Source organism: Brassica oleracea, chromosome C6, assembly GCF_000695525.1.
Source record: "Brassica oleracea var. oleracea cultivar TO1000 chromosome C6, BOL, whole genome shotgun sequence".
NCBI classification, from domain to species: domain Eukaryota; kingdom Viridiplantae; phylum Streptophyta; class Magnoliopsida; order Brassicales; family Brassicaceae; genus Brassica; species Brassica oleracea.
The window spans coordinates 5936656-5953864 of record NC_027753.1 but is presented as its reverse complement, the minus strand read 5'-3'; the positions used below and the strand labels follow the sequence as shown (position 1 = coordinate 5953864).

At 35.9% G+C, this 17209-nt stretch overlaps 2 protein-coding genes across 4 annotated transcripts in view; both read left to right on the top strand.

The window, feature by feature from the left end:
• LOC106297074 (probable LRR receptor-like serine/threonine-protein kinase At1g51860) overlaps nt 1–7521 on the top strand; it is a 9394-nt gene extending 1873 nt beyond the window's left edge. The window contains exons 3-13 of the mRNA XM_013733357.1: nt 2706–3187; nt 3270–3414; nt 3497–3568; nt 3666–3737; nt 3833–3916; nt 5795–5946; nt 6015–6262; nt 6347–6473; nt 6555–6620; nt 6709–6898; nt 6984–7521. Of these exons, the coding sequence (XP_013588811.1) occupies nt 2706–3187; nt 3270–3414; nt 3497–3568; nt 3666–3737; nt 3833–3916; nt 5795–5946; nt 6015–6262; nt 6347–6473; nt 6555–6620; nt 6709–6898; nt 6984–7383 (2038 nt within the window). The 3' untranslated portion in view covers nt 7384–7521. The remainder of the gene's footprint in view (nt 1–2705; nt 3188–3269; nt 3415–3496; nt 3569–3665; nt 3738–3832; nt 3917–5794; nt 5947–6014; nt 6263–6346; nt 6474–6554; nt 6621–6708; nt 6899–6983) is intronic.
• A 3549-nt stretch (nt 7522–11070) lies between these two features.
• LOC106300946 (probable LRR receptor-like serine/threonine-protein kinase At1g51820) lies at nt 11071–16774 on the top strand. Of its 3 annotated transcripts, XM_013737222.1 has the most exons (15): nt 11071–11190; nt 11285–11402; nt 12165–12269; nt 12358–12883; nt 13693–14171; nt 14261–14405; nt 14488–14559; nt 14651–14722; nt 14827–14898; nt 14984–15165; nt 15239–15447; nt 15530–15656; nt 15784–15849; nt 15939–16128; nt 16215–16774. In XM_013737222.1, exons 3-15 carry the CDS (start codon nt 12197–12199, stop codon nt 16621–16623), a joined length of 2622 nt encoding a protein of 873 aa, XP_013592676.1. In that variant the 5' UTR covers nt 11071–11190; nt 11285–11402; nt 12165–12196; the 3' UTR covers nt 16624–16774. The 3 variants fall into 3 exon arrangements, with proteins under 3 accessions (XP_013592676.1, XP_013592677.1, XP_013592678.1); XM_013737223.1 differs by lacking the exons at nt 14261–14405; nt 14488–14559; nt 14651–14722; ... (5 more) ...; nt 15939–16128; nt 16215–16774 and adding an exon at nt 13101–13140 and having other exon boundaries at nt 13693–13936; XM_013737224.1 differs by lacking the exons at nt 14261–14405; nt 14488–14559; nt 14651–14722; ... (5 more) ...; nt 15939–16128; nt 16215–16774 and having other exon boundaries at nt 13701–13924.
• Nucleotides 16775–17209: the final 435 nt, after the last annotated feature.

The following is a 17209-nucleotide window of genomic DNA, read 5'->3' as shown; positions in this document are numbered from 1 at the left end:
ATCGAAATATACGAATGACTATTTCTACTTAACAATATATATTTAAAATTTGTGCAAACTATTTTTTTTTGTTTTTTTTTAATATTACTATTATTATTTTTTAGTTATAAGTATGTTTGACTAGTTTATGTTGTATGGGTTATATTTTATGAGGCTATGTTATACACCAGTTGTGTCGACTTATTTGAAACCAATGGATTATATTTTTATATAACGTTTTTCAAAAATATAACGTTTAGTTTATAGGGATGATTTTTTAAGCAATTTGCATATGTTTCCATTGGTTTTATTTTTTTTTCATAATATTTAAGAACCCAATAAGAAACAAATGCTAACCTTTTGTATTAACTTTTATTGCTTTTAAAAAACTTCTTAATAACTGGAGAAGGAATTTGATATATTGCATGTGAAATTGTAGAATTCTGAAGTTGATTTGTTTTATATAATATATTGGTTAACTTTTTGCATATTTAGGGATGTCGTTTTTGACGTTTGAGTTTTCTTTATCTTGTCATTACAAAATATGTTATCGGAAAAACATTTTAATCTTTTTATCCATAAGCTACATTCTCCTCATGTATTATTTTCGTATACTAAAGTTGACTCCTTCATTACGTCAGAAAATTTGCTAATCGATATAACATACGAAACTGAAAATAAATAGCACATTCAGATAATGTGCAAACTGTGTTCTAAAGTCTGATAGTATTATTGTTCTTTTTGGCTAAAATATGTTAATATCATTGAAAAATGAAATATGAAACTACAAATGTAAGAACCTAATCTAACTGAACTCCATGGCAAAAATAAAGAAAAAACAGGAAGCCAGTACAAAACAGAGCAGTGCTCTCAACAGAAAAAGAAAACAGGAAGCCAGTCACGCACTTCTAGTTGATGACTCTAAACAAACTTATGACCTTTATTGACTGCTGGTTGTGAAGAAAGTTGTTGCGTTGACGCCATAGAAGAAAAATTGCAGCTTGAGCCACCACAGTCCTCATCGTTTTAGGAGCAGCTCCTGAGCCTTGCCTCAACCATGATAAGAGCTGTGGCCATGAAGAAAATAGATTGCAAACTGGATCAAGGCGGAAGAGGATAAGTTTCCAGACCTCCCTGCAATATACACATGATATCAAAACATACTCTCTTATTTTATTTGCCACAACACACAGACAGCAAAGAGTGGTTATGTTTAAAATGAGCATAATAGAAGATCAAGTGTCTGATATTCCATCACTGAGGAAATTAAACTGAGCATATCAGCAACTGTCGTTAGTTTCCAAGCTAGTGTTTAGTGTTGGGCATATCATCCACGAAGAAGAAAACAGAATAGTCTGTGAAGAAGAAAATAGCAGTTGAGCATATCAGCAACAGTGAGCATATCAGCAACAGTGAGCATATCATCCACGAAGAAAAAAACAGAATAGAAGATCAAAATTCAAGTCTGGGTTTTGTAGGGTGTTTAGTGTTGACGTTTGAAGATTGCAACCCATAGTCTGTGAAGTGATTGCTTGTTCAGCAGGCTGATCATCGAAGCCTAAATTAGACTTGTATTTTACAAATACTCCCTCCGACAAAGTGTCACAGCCCCTTCTTCAACACAAAATACATAAAGCCAAAACCAAAATCAAAGGCATCTCAACACACACACACTCACAAATTCATAGCAAAGGGAAAAGTAAAGACGATTTTGTTATCTCAATCAGACATTCAACGCATCAACAAATAAATTAAATCAGAAGCTTCTGCATCTCAACTAACAAATAGATTCAACAAAAATGTGCAGAAAGTAAATGAAAAAGGCAACCTTTATGGTGGGCCTGAAAATCCGATTCCAAAAAAAAGCTTAGTTAGTTGGAAACAACTGTAAATACAAACTCTGTTCGACCAAAAATGTCAAATAAGACAGCGTTCTTTGGAAACACATGAAAACTTACAAACCTTTTTAAGGCTGGAGAGCATTCATCGCCGGAAAACCCTTTTCGAATTGGGGATAAGATTTATAAAAAACTGCTCATGTACGATTCTGGATCTTCATGTTGATGGAGTCAATAAAAATGGATACATAAACTACACAAAAGGATACAAAGATTCAACCTTTGTGGATTTCTAGAGTTTTCGAACACCAAGCAAACGCAGGAGGAGCGATATCCACCATGTCGGAATCCATTGACGAAAGATGTGAATGAACCCTAAAAGTCGGCGTTAAGTTGATGAAGACGATTAGTCAAAAAAAAATTGATAAAACGGTGAGTTTCAACCGGCGGACATGTGTCGTCCTCTCGTGCAATGACTTTCTGACGTGGACGCACATGTAGCGCAAGGAAAAGTGAAAGAACCCTTCTTTATAATAATAGATTTATCTATCTCAATAATTTTAAACATGTTTTTAAACAGTATCTTTATTAAACTAATTTTACAAATGATATTCGAAAAAAAATTCATTTTTAAATTTTCTAATACCAGTTTATATATATATTTGTGGACTACATATATTTAATGTCAAGTGAACCAGATATATTATCTATAGTATTTTATATAAGCAAATTATATATATTTGCTTAGACGGTTTAGGGGGTTGACATATACGGCTAAATGTTAGAAGTCCTCCTACCGTCTACGAGCTCTTTTTAGGTCATAAGAAGTTTTGTGCTTGTTTGATCTTTGCGTGTTCTCGAAGTAACAAATAAAAAGCATGTTCCCAGGTATGAAGAGGACCCAAACGACCAAGTATGGAGTCCATTCTTGAATACTTACACCAAAACGATAAGCACTGATAACCATGTTGATACAAGTCTTAGCTTCTACGAAGTGCCTCAAGCCGTGATAAGGACTGCTGGTGTCCCAGCAAACGCTAGTGAGCCATGGAGCATATGGTGGACTCTTGATGAAACCACTCAACTTTCATATGTATACATGCATTTCGCCGAAGTCCAAACTCTAAAAGCCAATGACATTAGAGAGTTTAACATTACTTACAACGGTGGCATTCGTTGGTACGCCTGGCTAAGGCCTGAAAGTCTCAAAATTTCATCGTTCGCCAGTCGAAGGGCCATGAGTTCTCCTGATGGGAAGTTTAATTTCACTTTTACAATGACTGGTAACTCAACCCTTCCTCCTCTTCTCAACGCCCTCGAGATTTATACTGTTGTAGACCTTCTACAGCTTGAGACCGTTAAAGATGAAGGTGAAACATGTTTCTACGTCATTCTATGATAATAAAAACGTCTTGTCTCTTAACCTAAGTTGAGTTTGAATGTGATGATTAGTTTCTGCTATGCTGAACATCAAGAAGACATATGGTTTGAACAAAAAGGTAAGCTGGCAAGGTGAACCATGTGTTCCTCAGCTTTACCGGTGGGAAGGTTTGAACTGTAGTTATCCTGATTCTGAGCCATCACGGATCATATCTTTGTATGTTCTCTATTCTTTATCACAAGGTTCTAAATAGTTATGTTTTGGCTTTGAAAAATTATTTATGTTTCACAAATAATAGGAACTTGAATGGGAGCGAGTTGAATGGTACTATAACATCTGACATATCCAAGCTAACACAGCTGATAGAGTTGTAAGTATTTGAACTGTAACACCAATAAGTCTTTGTTGTGTTGGGAGAAAGGATAACTCTGCAATAACTTTGTTTCTTTTACTATTTTTATGGACAGAGATTTATCAAAGAATGATTTATCAGGAGAGATCCCAGCCTTTTTTGCTGATATGAAGTTGTTGAAACTCATGTGAGCCTCTTCTCACACTACTTCTCTAGCCCCAGCTCACTGCCTCGTTTTGTCCTATTTTCGAGAGATTCAGTTCTTTTTTTTTTCTTTCACAGAAACTTGAGTGGAAACCCGAAGCTTAATCTTACAGTTCCAGGCTCTCTTCAAGAAAGGATAAACAGCAAATCTTTAACACTAGTGTAAGATGATCATATCCTTAACAGTATATCAGACTGATGGTAGAGTGATAGTAGAGTGATATTATTAATGTAGAATAAATTTAACATTCATTCAAGAAAAAAGAATATCAGACTGATGGTAGAGTGATAGTAGAGTGATATTATTAATCTAGAATAAATTTAACATTCATTCAAGAAAAAAGTATGGCCCTGTTCGTTTGCTCACCCAGGTGAAGATGCAAATCGATGTTCGTTTTGTGCATTATAATGCTACATCCAGATAGATCACCCAGCTGAATTTTTATAAACTCATCTCAAATTCTCACTTAAATGAAGGTGAGTCTTGATGGTGCATCTGGATGCAGATGCATCTAGTTCAGTCCAAAATGATAAATGACAAAAATGACCTTTTAAAATCAAAATATTATTTTCAAACCCTAAATTCTATTTTTTTGCATATACATTTTCTGATATAACCAAAAAATACATTTTTCGCAAAAACTGAAAAACACACTTTCCCGCCTAAACCGCAAGATGCATTTTTCCGCAAAAAAACGTAAAACACACATTTCCATAAAAACACATTTTTCGGCCAAACCAGTAAAACCGCACTTTTCGACCAAAACCGAAAAATCGCATTTTCCTGTCAAAACAAAAAAAGACGCATTTTCCCGCCAAAACCCAAAAAACGCATTTTCCCGCCAAACTAAAAAGCATTTTCCGGCCAAAACCGAAAAAAAATCATTTTTTCGTCAAAACCGGAAAAACGCAATTTTCTCGCCAAAACGGGAAAACGCAATTTTCCCGCCAAAACCGGAAAATGCATTTTCTCTCCAAAACCGGAAAACACAATTTTCCTGTCAAAACCGGAAAACATAATTTTTCCACCAAAACCGGAAAAAATGCATTTTCCCGCCAAAATTGAAAAACACAATTTTCCCGCCAAAATTGAAAAACACAATTTTTCCGCCAAAACTGGAAAAATGCATTTTCCCGTCAAAACCAGAAAAACGCATTTTCCCGCCAAAACCGGAAAAACGCATTTTCCCGCCAAAACCGAAAAAACGCATTTTCCCGCCTAAACCGGAAATACGCATTTTCTCGCCAAAAACGGAAAAACGCAATTTTCCCGCCAAAATCGGAAAAACGCATTTTCCCGCCAAAATCGGAAAAATGTATTTTCCCACCCAAAACCAGAAAAAAATGTATTTTCTCGTCGAAACCGCGAAAATATTTTTCCCGCCAAAATCGCGAAAATACTTTTCCTGCCAAAATCGTGAAAAAAAATACTTTTCCCGTCAAAAACACTTTTCCCGCCAAAACCGCAAAACACACTTTTCCCGTCAAAACCGCCAAACGTATTTTCCCCCAAACCCATAAAAACGTATTTTTCCGCCAAAACAACAAAATGCACATTTTCGCCAAAAACACATTTTTCCTCAAAAACCGCAAAAATATTTTCCGCCAAAACCGTAAAAATGCTATTTTTCCGCCGAAACGTAAAAAGTTATATTTTAATCATTTTATTAACAAGTCCACCTGGATGTAGATGGAAGTTAAAAAATGAAAAGCAAACGAACATAGTTGCATTCAAATGATTCATCTAGATGCATGGACGAAATGAAGAAACGAACAACACCTGGATGGAGCATCTGGATAAGACATCTAGATGGACTATCTGGATGCATCTTCCAGATGTACAAACGAACGAGCCTTATATCAGACTGATGGTAGAGTGATAGTAGAGTGATATCATTAATCTAGAATAAATTTAACCTTCATTCAAGAAAAAATTATATCAGACTGATGATAGAGTGATATTATTAATCTAGAATAAATTTAGCATTCATTCAAGAAAATGGTATATCAGACTCCCTTCATCACTTTCAATGGTTACAGTTTGGATGGTACGACAATTCCGACTGTCAAAGGCAAGAGTAGTAAGAGTCCAGTGGTTGCTATCGCAGCGTCCGTGGCTGGAGTGTTCGCTCTGATAGTTATCGTGGCCACTTTCTTTGTTGTTCGAAAGAAAAAACCAGAAAGAAATACTGGTACGTTCTTGAGATTAGTGAAAACCTATACTCTAATTCATTTCACTTACTTTTGCATGATTTAACAGCTCCAGGACCCCCATCAGCCAGTCCCGGTGTAGCTAAAAGTGAGACAAGATCATCCAATCCATCAATCATATCAAAGGACCGCAGGATCACGTACTCCGAGGTACTTAAGATGACTAATAACTTCGAGAGGGTTCTTGGCAAAGGAGGGTTTGGAACAGTGTACCATGGAAACTTGGATGATGCTCAAGTAGCAGTGAAAATGCTCTCTCATTCATCAGCTCAAGGTTACAAAGAATTCAAAGCAGAGGTATGTTTGACAATGTGTTTATTGGTTTTTAAAAAGAGTTAAGTTTATCAATCATGAAAATGACAATTTTGTTATCTTCCTTAGGTGGAGCTTCTTTTAAGAGTTCACCACAGACATTTGGTGGGACTTGTTGGGTACTGTGATGACGGAGATAACTTGGCTCTCATCTATGAATACATGGCAAATGGAGACCTGAGGGAAAACATGTCCGGTAAACACTTCCACTGCATGATTTTGATTTTGACTGAAACTATCTCCTTCCACAGTTTAAGACATTCAAAAATTGGTACAGGAAAACGCGGAGGCAATGTCCTAACATGGGAAAACAGGATGCAAATAGCTGTAGAGTCAGCTCAAGGTGGACACAGCTTGACTTATTCTCTGCACCTTTATGTTCATGTTCTGATTATGTGTCTGAAAAAGACTGAATAACCATTTTTTAATAGGATTGGAGTATCTGCACAATGGATGTAGGCCTCCTATGGTCCATAGAGATGTGAAAACTACCAACATCTTGTTGACTGAGCGGTACGGAGCAAAACTAGCTGACTTTGGTCTCTCGAGATCCTTCCCTATCGATGGTGAATGTCATGTCTCCACAGTGGTTGCAGGCACACCAGGCTATCTAGACCCTGAGTGAGTTGATGGATCCATCTTCCGAGTTTTATTGTTGTGGACTGAATGTAAAATATAATATATATATCTCTGATACTGTTTTCAGGTACTACAGAACAAATTGGCTAAGCGAGAAGAGTGATGTGTACAGCTTTGGGGTAGTGCTACTAGAGATAGTCACAAACCAGCCTGTGATAGATAAAACTCGAGAGAGACCTCATATTAATGAATGGGTTGGGTTCATGCTCACCAAAGGAGACATCAGGAGCATCATTGACCCGAAACTGATGGGAGACTATGACACAAACGGTGCTTGGAAGATCGTAGAGCTGGCTATGGCTTGTGTGAACCCCTCTTCGAACCAGAGACCAAAAATGGCACACGTTGTGATGGAGCTAAACGAGTGTGTGGCCTTGGAAATTGCAAGGAGACAGGGTAGTCAAGAGATGTACTCAAATAATTCGGTTGACTTTAGTCTCTCTGAGTTTGCCCCAGGAGCTAGATAACTTGAAAATGTGTTTGATACGACTTTGTGGAAACTATTTGGTTTGTTTTTTGTTTGTTTTTCTTTCCCTTGTGAAACTCCAGCAGTTTATGTTTTGGCAGAAGCAATGTACGTTCAATGTATTTAAAGAAATCAAATTGTTTTTTTTGTTTTGTTATTTGTGTTGAATTAATAAGACTCGGATGGATGTCCCTTGTGATAAACTATATTTATACATAGAACCTTCGACCAAAAAAAATTATACATAGAACATAACATATACAATGTTCTGTGTGTGTGAAAAAACAAAAAAATCTTCTGTGTGTGTGTCTTTTCATACCGTCAACGTATCATTCTTTGTAAACATTTTTTCTACGGTTTTTCTGATCAATCAAACAGAAGTACCCATTTACTCTTGTTCTTTATTAAATTTGGGAAACCAGTTTTCAAAGGAAGGTTAGGAGGTGAAGAATTTATATGTAAAAACTCTAATAAGCTATGTTGGAACTATACCAACTATTTTATTGATTTATAGAGTTTATTTTCTAATTTCTTTTGTAGATTTATATCGAAATATAAATAAGAAATATATTTATTTTAAAGGTCTTAAAATGGGAGAGTATCTCACGGAAGTTTCTACTCTTCCAGCAAGAAGAAAAAAACATATGTAAAACAGCTGACGTAAATAATTTTAGGTTTGCTTTGGCATGCACACGAATATAAAAAATAAACTCAGTTCTCTACACTCAACTCAGTTTCCCTAAAAACAAAACAAAAAGAAAACTCTTACACCATGATTAATCCGGGTTCTTAGAATGGGGTTTTTAGTTTCGGTTAAGAACCGTTCCTTAGTTTTTAACTAAGAAAAATTAAGAACCGTCTCTTAAATAAAAGATATAAGAGCATCATTAACCCAAAAACTCATTTTGGATTTCTTAATGATTTTTAAATATTAGATGTTACTTAAGAAACCTAGTTAAGAAACACCAACATTTTTGTGTTCCAATGGAGTTTCTTATTTAGGGGTTCTTAAAAAAAATTAAGCATTGTTTAATTAAAGATAAAATTTATTTATTAAACACTGTTTAATTAAACATTGAGGTCAGATTAATGAGATTCCCAAAACATTTTCAATTTCAAATTGTTTTGTGAAAAACAGCAAACATGAAAAAGCGTAAACTATCTCTATGTATGCATGAAATTCGTTTCCTGGTTTTGCAAGAACATTATTTTGATTAATGTTAATGGGAAAAATCATACAGCAGAAAGAAGCATCCAACACAAGGAAACCAAAAACAAAACAAAGAACATAATGCAGAGAGTGAAGAAACAAAAGGAGATTGACAAAGAGATACCTAAACAAATATGTCCATTGCTGTAAATATGCGGATGTAGCGGCGCCGGTGGAACAAAAATAACCTGCTCAACATATCCAACACACACAAGAAATTACCAAACAAATCACAACTCTAAGTCCAACACTAAGCCCTTAATCACACAATTAAGAAACTTGGAGGAGAGGCCCTTAAGGTAGAAACTACAAACACTAATCACGATTTGATTGCCAGCAAGAGCATTAAAAAAAAACTTAAATGTAAATTCCAAAAAAGGAGATTAGAAAACCTGTTGCTCCTGTTACCTCTATTATCCATCTTTACAATTACAGAATCAAAATCTAATACAGAGACATGTAATTGCCAGTTTGCCACAACCACAAAACTGCTGAAAACAGCTTCCAAAGTTAGCCAATAATAGAACAAGCTTGTATCGTCTACGAATCTACCCCATAAGAACATATATAAGGACTAACAAGACAGTAGCAGGATGGCTTAAAATGAAATAAGTTCACATGAAGATCATCTTAATAACAGCTTTATGTACAATGATCAAGAAACTATGTGAAACGTTGAATACAAATTCATACATAGACAAGATGAATGCAGAGATTCCCAATAGTTAGAGCCACGAAACAAAGCTGCAAAAGGCTTACCGCAAAAATGCTACAATCAGTTTTGAGAGAGAAGAACTCCAAAGAGGTTTCACCACCACTCTCAAAGGGTCTAATATTCTCATTCCTCCTCGAGTACTTGATGGTTTGATGGCACCTCCCTTCTTCAAACGTCACAGCTCCATCAACACAGCACTTAGCGTCGCGCTCGTCAAGTATCAATGTCTTCTTTCCATTTTCTACCTACACACAACCAATATCAGATACAAAGTGAATAACTTTCAAGCGATTCTTCACAAATTCTCTGTTGAAACCAAATACAATAATCAATTCTCTTTTTGTAAGCTTTGAATAGAAGAAGACTTACCAGCTTAGGAACTCGCTGTTCGAGTACGCGCTTGGCTTTGTGGGTCTTGGGAGTTCGTATTTTCATCATGACTGGTAATTTTCCGGCGACGGCTCTGAGAAGAGGAGACGAAGGAAGACGAAGAAGAGGTTTTTCGATAAGAGCCTCTCCGAGAGATCACAAAAGAAGTTTCGGAATCAAACCGACTGATTTCGTCCGGGAGAAAAAGAGAGATGAGAGAGAGACAGAGACGTTGCAGTTATGACGCGTGTCCACTAAGGGATGCCTCTCGTAGCCCTTAATTAAGCGACTTCTCATACATTATTAGGTAGTTTTTTTTTTTAAAGTAACCTAAGAGACGGGCTAAACACTCCCGATAGTGATGGTCTAAAAGCCGGTTCTTAGCCGAAAAATGTAAAAAAAAAAAAGTGTCGAATCATGAGTTAAGAACCGTAAATTAAGAACTCGTGTTAATCATGATGTTAGAGCAGCTCCGATAAAGTATCTAACAATGATTAATGGCATGGTTCTACCTAATTAAATGCTGAAAATTAAATCAGAAAGAGAAAAATTAGGTAGATATGGTTCTAAAATTGGATGTCTTGGAACCATTTCTAAGCTAATATGTTTCAATGTCTAATTGGTTAAGTTTTTTTTAAAAAAAAAAACCCAGTTGTTCTCTGATTTCGCGGAAAAATTTCCAGCAAACTCTTTCTCTTTTCATGGCGGAATCACCAAAGTACATTGAGCCCTATGATTGCAGAGAAGCTGTAGCGATTTCGCCAAAACTCTCTCTCTCTTTCGTTCTGTTGAACCCGGGATTACAGAGAATCCCGCCCGTGTTTAAACCCTCCGACGGGCTCTCCGGCAGCCATGTACGGCGGAGGTGTGTTTCTTCTTCAAACCACGAATTCTCCTTCAAGCGAGTCCAATCGATATACTCTTATACTCTCACTCTCTCTATCTCCTGATTCTCTATCTCCCTAGGGTTTTAATCGAAATCCCAATTTTTCACAGGTCAGCAAATCAGCAGGTCCATTTGATGCACTGATCTGCGTCGGCCAATTCTTCCCCGATTCACCGGAGCTTCTAGGCGAGTTTCTGGATTACGTCGAAGGCCGAGCTCAGGTCCTGAGACTACGGCGTCTCCGCCCCCAAAATCCTATCCGCGACCTCGATGAAAACGGAGAATCAAGGGTTTAAGATGGACGGGCTTACTTATCTGGTACGGAGTCATCTGATGGTCAGTTTGGGAAGTACAGTCAAGATGATGTTGATGCTCTTCGTGCTCTTGCTGATGATTCTGGAGTTGTTGATTTGTTTTTGACATATCCTTTTTTGAACTTTTGATGGATGGATTGGTTTCTTTATGTTCATGTTTTTAGTAATTGTTGGTCCTTAATTAGTTTATTTACTAATGAATGGCATGTGGGAGCCACGAACAGAGCTGCGGAGTCTGATAATCCTGCTGAGGTTTCTGATTCGTCTTGTTGTGATTCCAATGTTTCTGAATTGGTGAAGGAAGTTAAACCTCGGTAAGTGTTTTTTTGGTTCTTGTATTGTTGTTACTGGGAGTTGTTGATAAGTTTGGAACTTATTTGTTGTTTATGTTTGTGTGTTTTGTCGCAGTTATCACATTGCAGGTTCGATGGGGGTGTTCTATGCCCGTGAACCTTACTTGAACGTTGATTCTAGTCATGTAACTCGCTTTCTTGGCCTTGCTCAAGTTGGAAACAAAAACAAACAGGTGTGTTCTTTGATAGTTACTCTTGTCCTAAGAGCTTGGTACTTATTGGTCACACCTAACACTCTTGGTAGTTAGCTTTAATTTACTTAAGTGCTCAATGCTTGGTAGAGTCTAGTATCCAAGTTTTCAAATTTTTGAAACTTAAAACTTTTTATTGGTTCTATCATTGGAAGATTTAAAACTAAACAAGTATCTAAACTTTTTAATTTGATTATTTTCAATTAGAAATTTGTTTTAGAACTCTAAGACCATATCTATTGATGGAGATGGTCTTATGAAGCTAGATCGTTGACTTTTGACGGTGGAGATTCAATTAGTAAACTTCATCTACAACGACCAAGAGACTGATCAAACAGTGAAGGGCTATCCAAAAGTCAACGCTGTGGTTTTTTCGTTTTTTTTTGCATGCAAATTTTTTTTTCCGTAGTAAGTAAACAAGATACAAAATGTACCACCGTGTGCATGTGCATCACTGAGCTTTCACCATCAGCTCCAGTTTCGGCTGAATAATTCATCGCTTTCTAAAGCGTGTTATTTTGAGTTAGTCAACGTTTTTGTAATTTGATGAAAGACGTGAGTGAGTTTTTGACCACTTCATCATTCTTGTCATTTTTCTCTCAACTTGCTTTGCCGAATCATTTTGCACCTTACAAAATTTTCCGTCGATCAAATTATTCGATTCATACTAGTATTTGACTTTTGAAATATAGTTCCTATAATCTTAAACTCATACGCATTGCTTGCTATCTCAAAATAAAATAGATCTCTCCAAAGTGGAGAGTGAGGGAAAAAAAATGGAGAGACATTGTGTGTTCATTGCTACTTTCTTGCTGATACTTCATCTTGTTCAAGCTCAAGATTCAACCGGTACGTACATTTTCTATTGTACTTGATAATACTTATATATGTGTGGTTTTTAGATTTTTTTTTAATCCATTATATATCGTCTTATTAGGGTTCATCAATGTGGGTTGCGGTTTACCCCCTCATGAGTCTCCTTACAACGCACTCCCAACCGGTTTATCATATACGTCAGATATCGGTTTAGTTAACACTGGTAAAACCGGTCGAATCGCCAAGGAGTTTGAGCCCAACTACACTAAACCGTTAACGACACTGAGATATTTTCCAGATGGAGTACGTAACTGCTACACTCTCAATGTCACACGCGACACCAAGTACCTGATCATGGCCAAGTTCGTATATGGAAACTACGATGGTCTTAAGACCGACCCAAACTTTGACCTTTACTTCGGTCCGAATATTTGGACAACCGTGTCTAAAAATGATACTAGAGAGGAGATCATCCATGTGACGAAATCTAATTCTCTACAGGTATGTCTTGTTAAGACAGGAACAAGTATACCTTTCATAAATATCTTGGAGCTACGACCATTGCGGACTACTGCGTACGTTACTCAAAGCGGCTCGTTGAAGTACTTATTCAGGGTGTACCTTAGCAACTCCCGTCTTGGTATACGGTACGAAATGATACAAACTTTCCACGTTACACAAAACATAAGTGTTTTAATTCTTTGTATTAATTAGAGAAGAAAACTTATATATTTCTTCAAACTAAAGCACAATTTTGTTTATCAAAATAAAAATTTTAATTTAAAATTTCCTTTTGATTTAAATAGATTTCTAGTACGTTTGGGTGTTCGTGTACTCATTCAAGTTTGGTTTGGGTTTATCCAGATTTCATGTTTTTGGGAGCATACTTTTAAGTCTCATTCTGGTAATATACATAAAACTGTGTTCGATTCAGGTTTGATTTGATTTTGGTTTGGACTTTTACGGTTTGGTTTGGATTCACGTACATGTTTATATTATAAAAAGGTATTTTGAAATCTGAACTTACACAAAAGTACTCAGTTTTATATAAAACATATAAATTTGAAATTTATGACCAAATATCGAAGTATATATTAAGTTGAATGTTTAAGTTATTTATTTATATTTTATACACTTATGTTAGGTATTCACTCGAAGCTTTGGTATTTTGGGTATTTATTCGGGATTTGATTCGAGTCCAGTATAGTTTGGGTAAAACATGAAATAGTGTAGAATAAGACTATGTTGGGTTCATTTTGAATTTACTTTTAGTTCACTTCCGATTTTTGGGTTCGGTTTTTATACTTACCTCTAATTGCTAGTGTGTTTTCTTTCAAGTGAGAACTTCAGTCTATATTTTTGAAAACTAAAAATTCTCTTGTAACTTCCAAAACACAAACAGAAGAAAAATTAAATATTATATTAAGTAATGTGGTCTAATACAAAATTGTGGCAGGTATCCAGATGATATCTATGATAGAGCATGGTTTCCATACTTCGACGAGAAGTCATGGACACAAGTAACAACGAATCTAACAGTAAACATTACCAATAATTATGAGTTACCACAAGGGGTAGCAGCAACGGGCGCAACACCTCTAAACGATGCCGAGACATTGAACATTACATGGGACGTAGAGCCTCCTACTGCAAAGTTCTACACCTACTTGCACTTTGCAGAGCTTCAGACTCTACGAGCCAATGATACAAGGGAATTCAACACGACTATGAATGGAAAATATTCATATGGACCTTATACTCCTACACCATTAAAAATCGAAACAGTACTCGACGTAAAACCAGAGGAATGTGATGAAGGGGCATGTCTTTTACAGCTTGTTAGGACATCGAAATCAACTCTTCCTCCTCTACTTAATGCTATTGAGGCTTTCACTGAGATTAATTTCCCGCAAATGGAGACAGATGGAGATGATGGTATGTAGATTTCAGTTTTTGATCGTGTCTACAAATGTTTTACATTTTTGTGTATTGATTCTTGATAACATCAAGCTTTACAATCGCAGTTTACGGTATCAAGAATGTTCAAGATAGTTATGGACTGGATAGAATCAGTTGGCAAGGAGACCCATGTGTGCCCATACAGTTTTTGTGGGATGGTCTAAATTGCGATAACTCGGATAATTCTACTCCACCAATAATAACTTCCTTGTAAGATAGATCATTCAATAGTTATTTGCTTTTAAGGTTTATGTCAATTTTGAACTGGATATCTCACATTTTATGTCTCCAGAAACTTATCTTCAAGTGGACTAATTGGGACTATCACACAAGCAATTCAAAACCTTACTCACCTGGAAAAGTTGTAAGCATCTTCACGGTTTACCAAGCTTAAAATTTGTTTAGACTTTGGATATGGATAACATTTGATATGTTTTATTCTTTGTTGATGGTAGGGACTTGTCAAATAACAATTTGACCGGGGAAATACCTGAATTTTTAGCTGACATAAAATCACTTTTGGTCATGTAAGTCTCTCATGAGATATTACCATTTTGACATTTTCTTTTGGCTAGGCGTTCTCCTTATAAACATGATTGTTAATGTTTTAATGGCTTATCTACTATATCAGAGACTTAAGTGGTAATAATATCACTGGCTCAGTCCCTCCTTCAGTTCTTCAGAAGAAAGGAATGAAGTTAAAGTAAGCTATTATTTCTTTTTCTTTTCAGTTGCTATCACACAAATTGATGTATTTGTCATCTTTAACAACACTTTGCATTTTGCAGTGTCGACAACAACCCTCATCTGCTTTGCACAGGTGGTTCATGTGTAAACATTGGAGAGAATAAACCTAAGAAAAATAGTATCATTGTACCCGTGGCTGCATCAATTGCTGCACTAGCCGTTCTTATTGGTGCATTCATCATGTTCCTTGTTCTCAGAAAGAAAAAAGCGTCAAAACTTGAAGGTATCAGTCGAAAAATAAACTCATGAGTGATATCAAAACATACATATTAATCCATGGTATATGCAATCATCAGATGGTAGATCATCTCAACAGGCAATAATGACAAAGAATAGAAGATTTACTTACTCAGAAGTTATGACAATGACAAATAACTTCCAAAGAGTCCTCGGTAAAGGAGGGTTTGGAATCGTTTATCATGGTGTTGTGAATGGTACGGAACAAGTAGCTGTTAAGATTCTTTCCCATTCATCATCACAAGGATACAAACAATTCAAAGCTGAGGTAGATTTCTCACCTTCATCACTACTTTTAACGAAACTATCTTTAATATCATAAATTTTTTGAATTATGGTTTGGTGTTTAGGTAGAACTTCTTCTTAGAGTTCACCACAAGAATTTGGTTGGTCTTGTTGGATATTGTGACGAAAATGATAAGTTGGCTCTCATTTATGAATACATGGCCAATGGAGATTTAAAAGAACATATGTCAGGTAAGCAGACATAAATAATAACCAATTGTATTATTGTAATTTTATGGTGATATCATAAAATTACAATAAATAATAACCAATTGTATTATTGTAATTTTATATATACATTTCTCTATTTAAAACACAGGAACACGTAACCGCTTTCTTTTAAATTGGGGAACAAGACTAAAAATAGTCATCGACTCTGCACAAGGTAATATTATTTCTATGATTTTTTTGATGCTTGTTTTTTTTTTTTTTTTTGCTTTCATTTGATTAAACCTTCCTGATTTTGTGACATAGGACTTGAGTATTTGCATAATGGTTGTACACCACCAATGGTTCATAGAGACGTCAAAACTACAAACATACTGTTGAATGAACATTTTGAGGCCAAACTTGCTGATTTTGGGCTTTCAAGGTCATTTCCAACTGAAGGTGGAACCCATGTGTCAACAGTTGTTGCTGGAACTCCTGGATATCTAGATCCCGAGTAAGTATAACTTCTTAAAAAGATTATACATGTTTTTCAATGAGAAAGAAAACTGATAAAAAAAAAAAATTTCTAATTCATTCCAGATACTATAGAACAAACTGGTTGACAGAGAAGAGTGATGTTTATAGTTTTGGAATAGTATTGTTGGAGATCATCACAAACCGACATGTGATCGATCAAAGCCGTGAAAAGGCACATATTGCAGAATGGGTGGGATTAATGCTTATAAAAGGAGACATAATAAGCATTATGGATCCAAGTCTAAATGGAGATTATGATTCTGGTTCTGTGTGGAAAGCTGTTGAACTAGCAATGTCTTGTCTGAATCCTTCTTCAACGAGAAGACCTACCATGACTCAAGTTGTTATTGGATTAAAAGAGTGTCTTGCATCTGAAAACTCAAGAGGAGGAGCGAGTAGGGACATGGACTCAAAGAGTTCTATAGAAGTGAGCATGACCTTTGATACTGATGTGAACCCAACAGCTCGGTAGATTACATGAAGAATTATTATAAGGTACCACATGAGTTTCTCTTTGTGTAACTATCTTCAGACTCTTATGTTTCCTCATGCACTCACATTCTCTTATTATGAAAGTGTAAATCAATACTATTTACCTATTCATCAAGATTCCAGTTTATGTATTTCTTGATTCCCATTTAGTTGTAGTCACTTGTCCTTTACACCATGGAGATGCAAATGAAAATGCCAAAACAACTGCCTTCAAATGAATTTACCTCAATTCTTCATAAAATTCTAGTAAACTAAACTTTATACCTCTAAGCATGAAACATGAGAAATCTTCTAATCCTAATTCCTAAGGACTAATAAAATAACTTTTTTTTTGTCACGGAAACTCTTATATTAAATTTAAATATCCAAAAGGGTTAAACAACTACAACTGGAAGTAAACTCGACGGCCAAACGATAAACGAAGACTACTACGATAATACGAGTGATAGAGGTGTTAAAGGGGTGAAGATACCCATAAAGATGCTTCACTTGAGACCCTGAAACTGATGTTCCGAAGAACATACTGAAGTCAGGATATGAACCGACGAAGAGGGGCCCTATTCAGA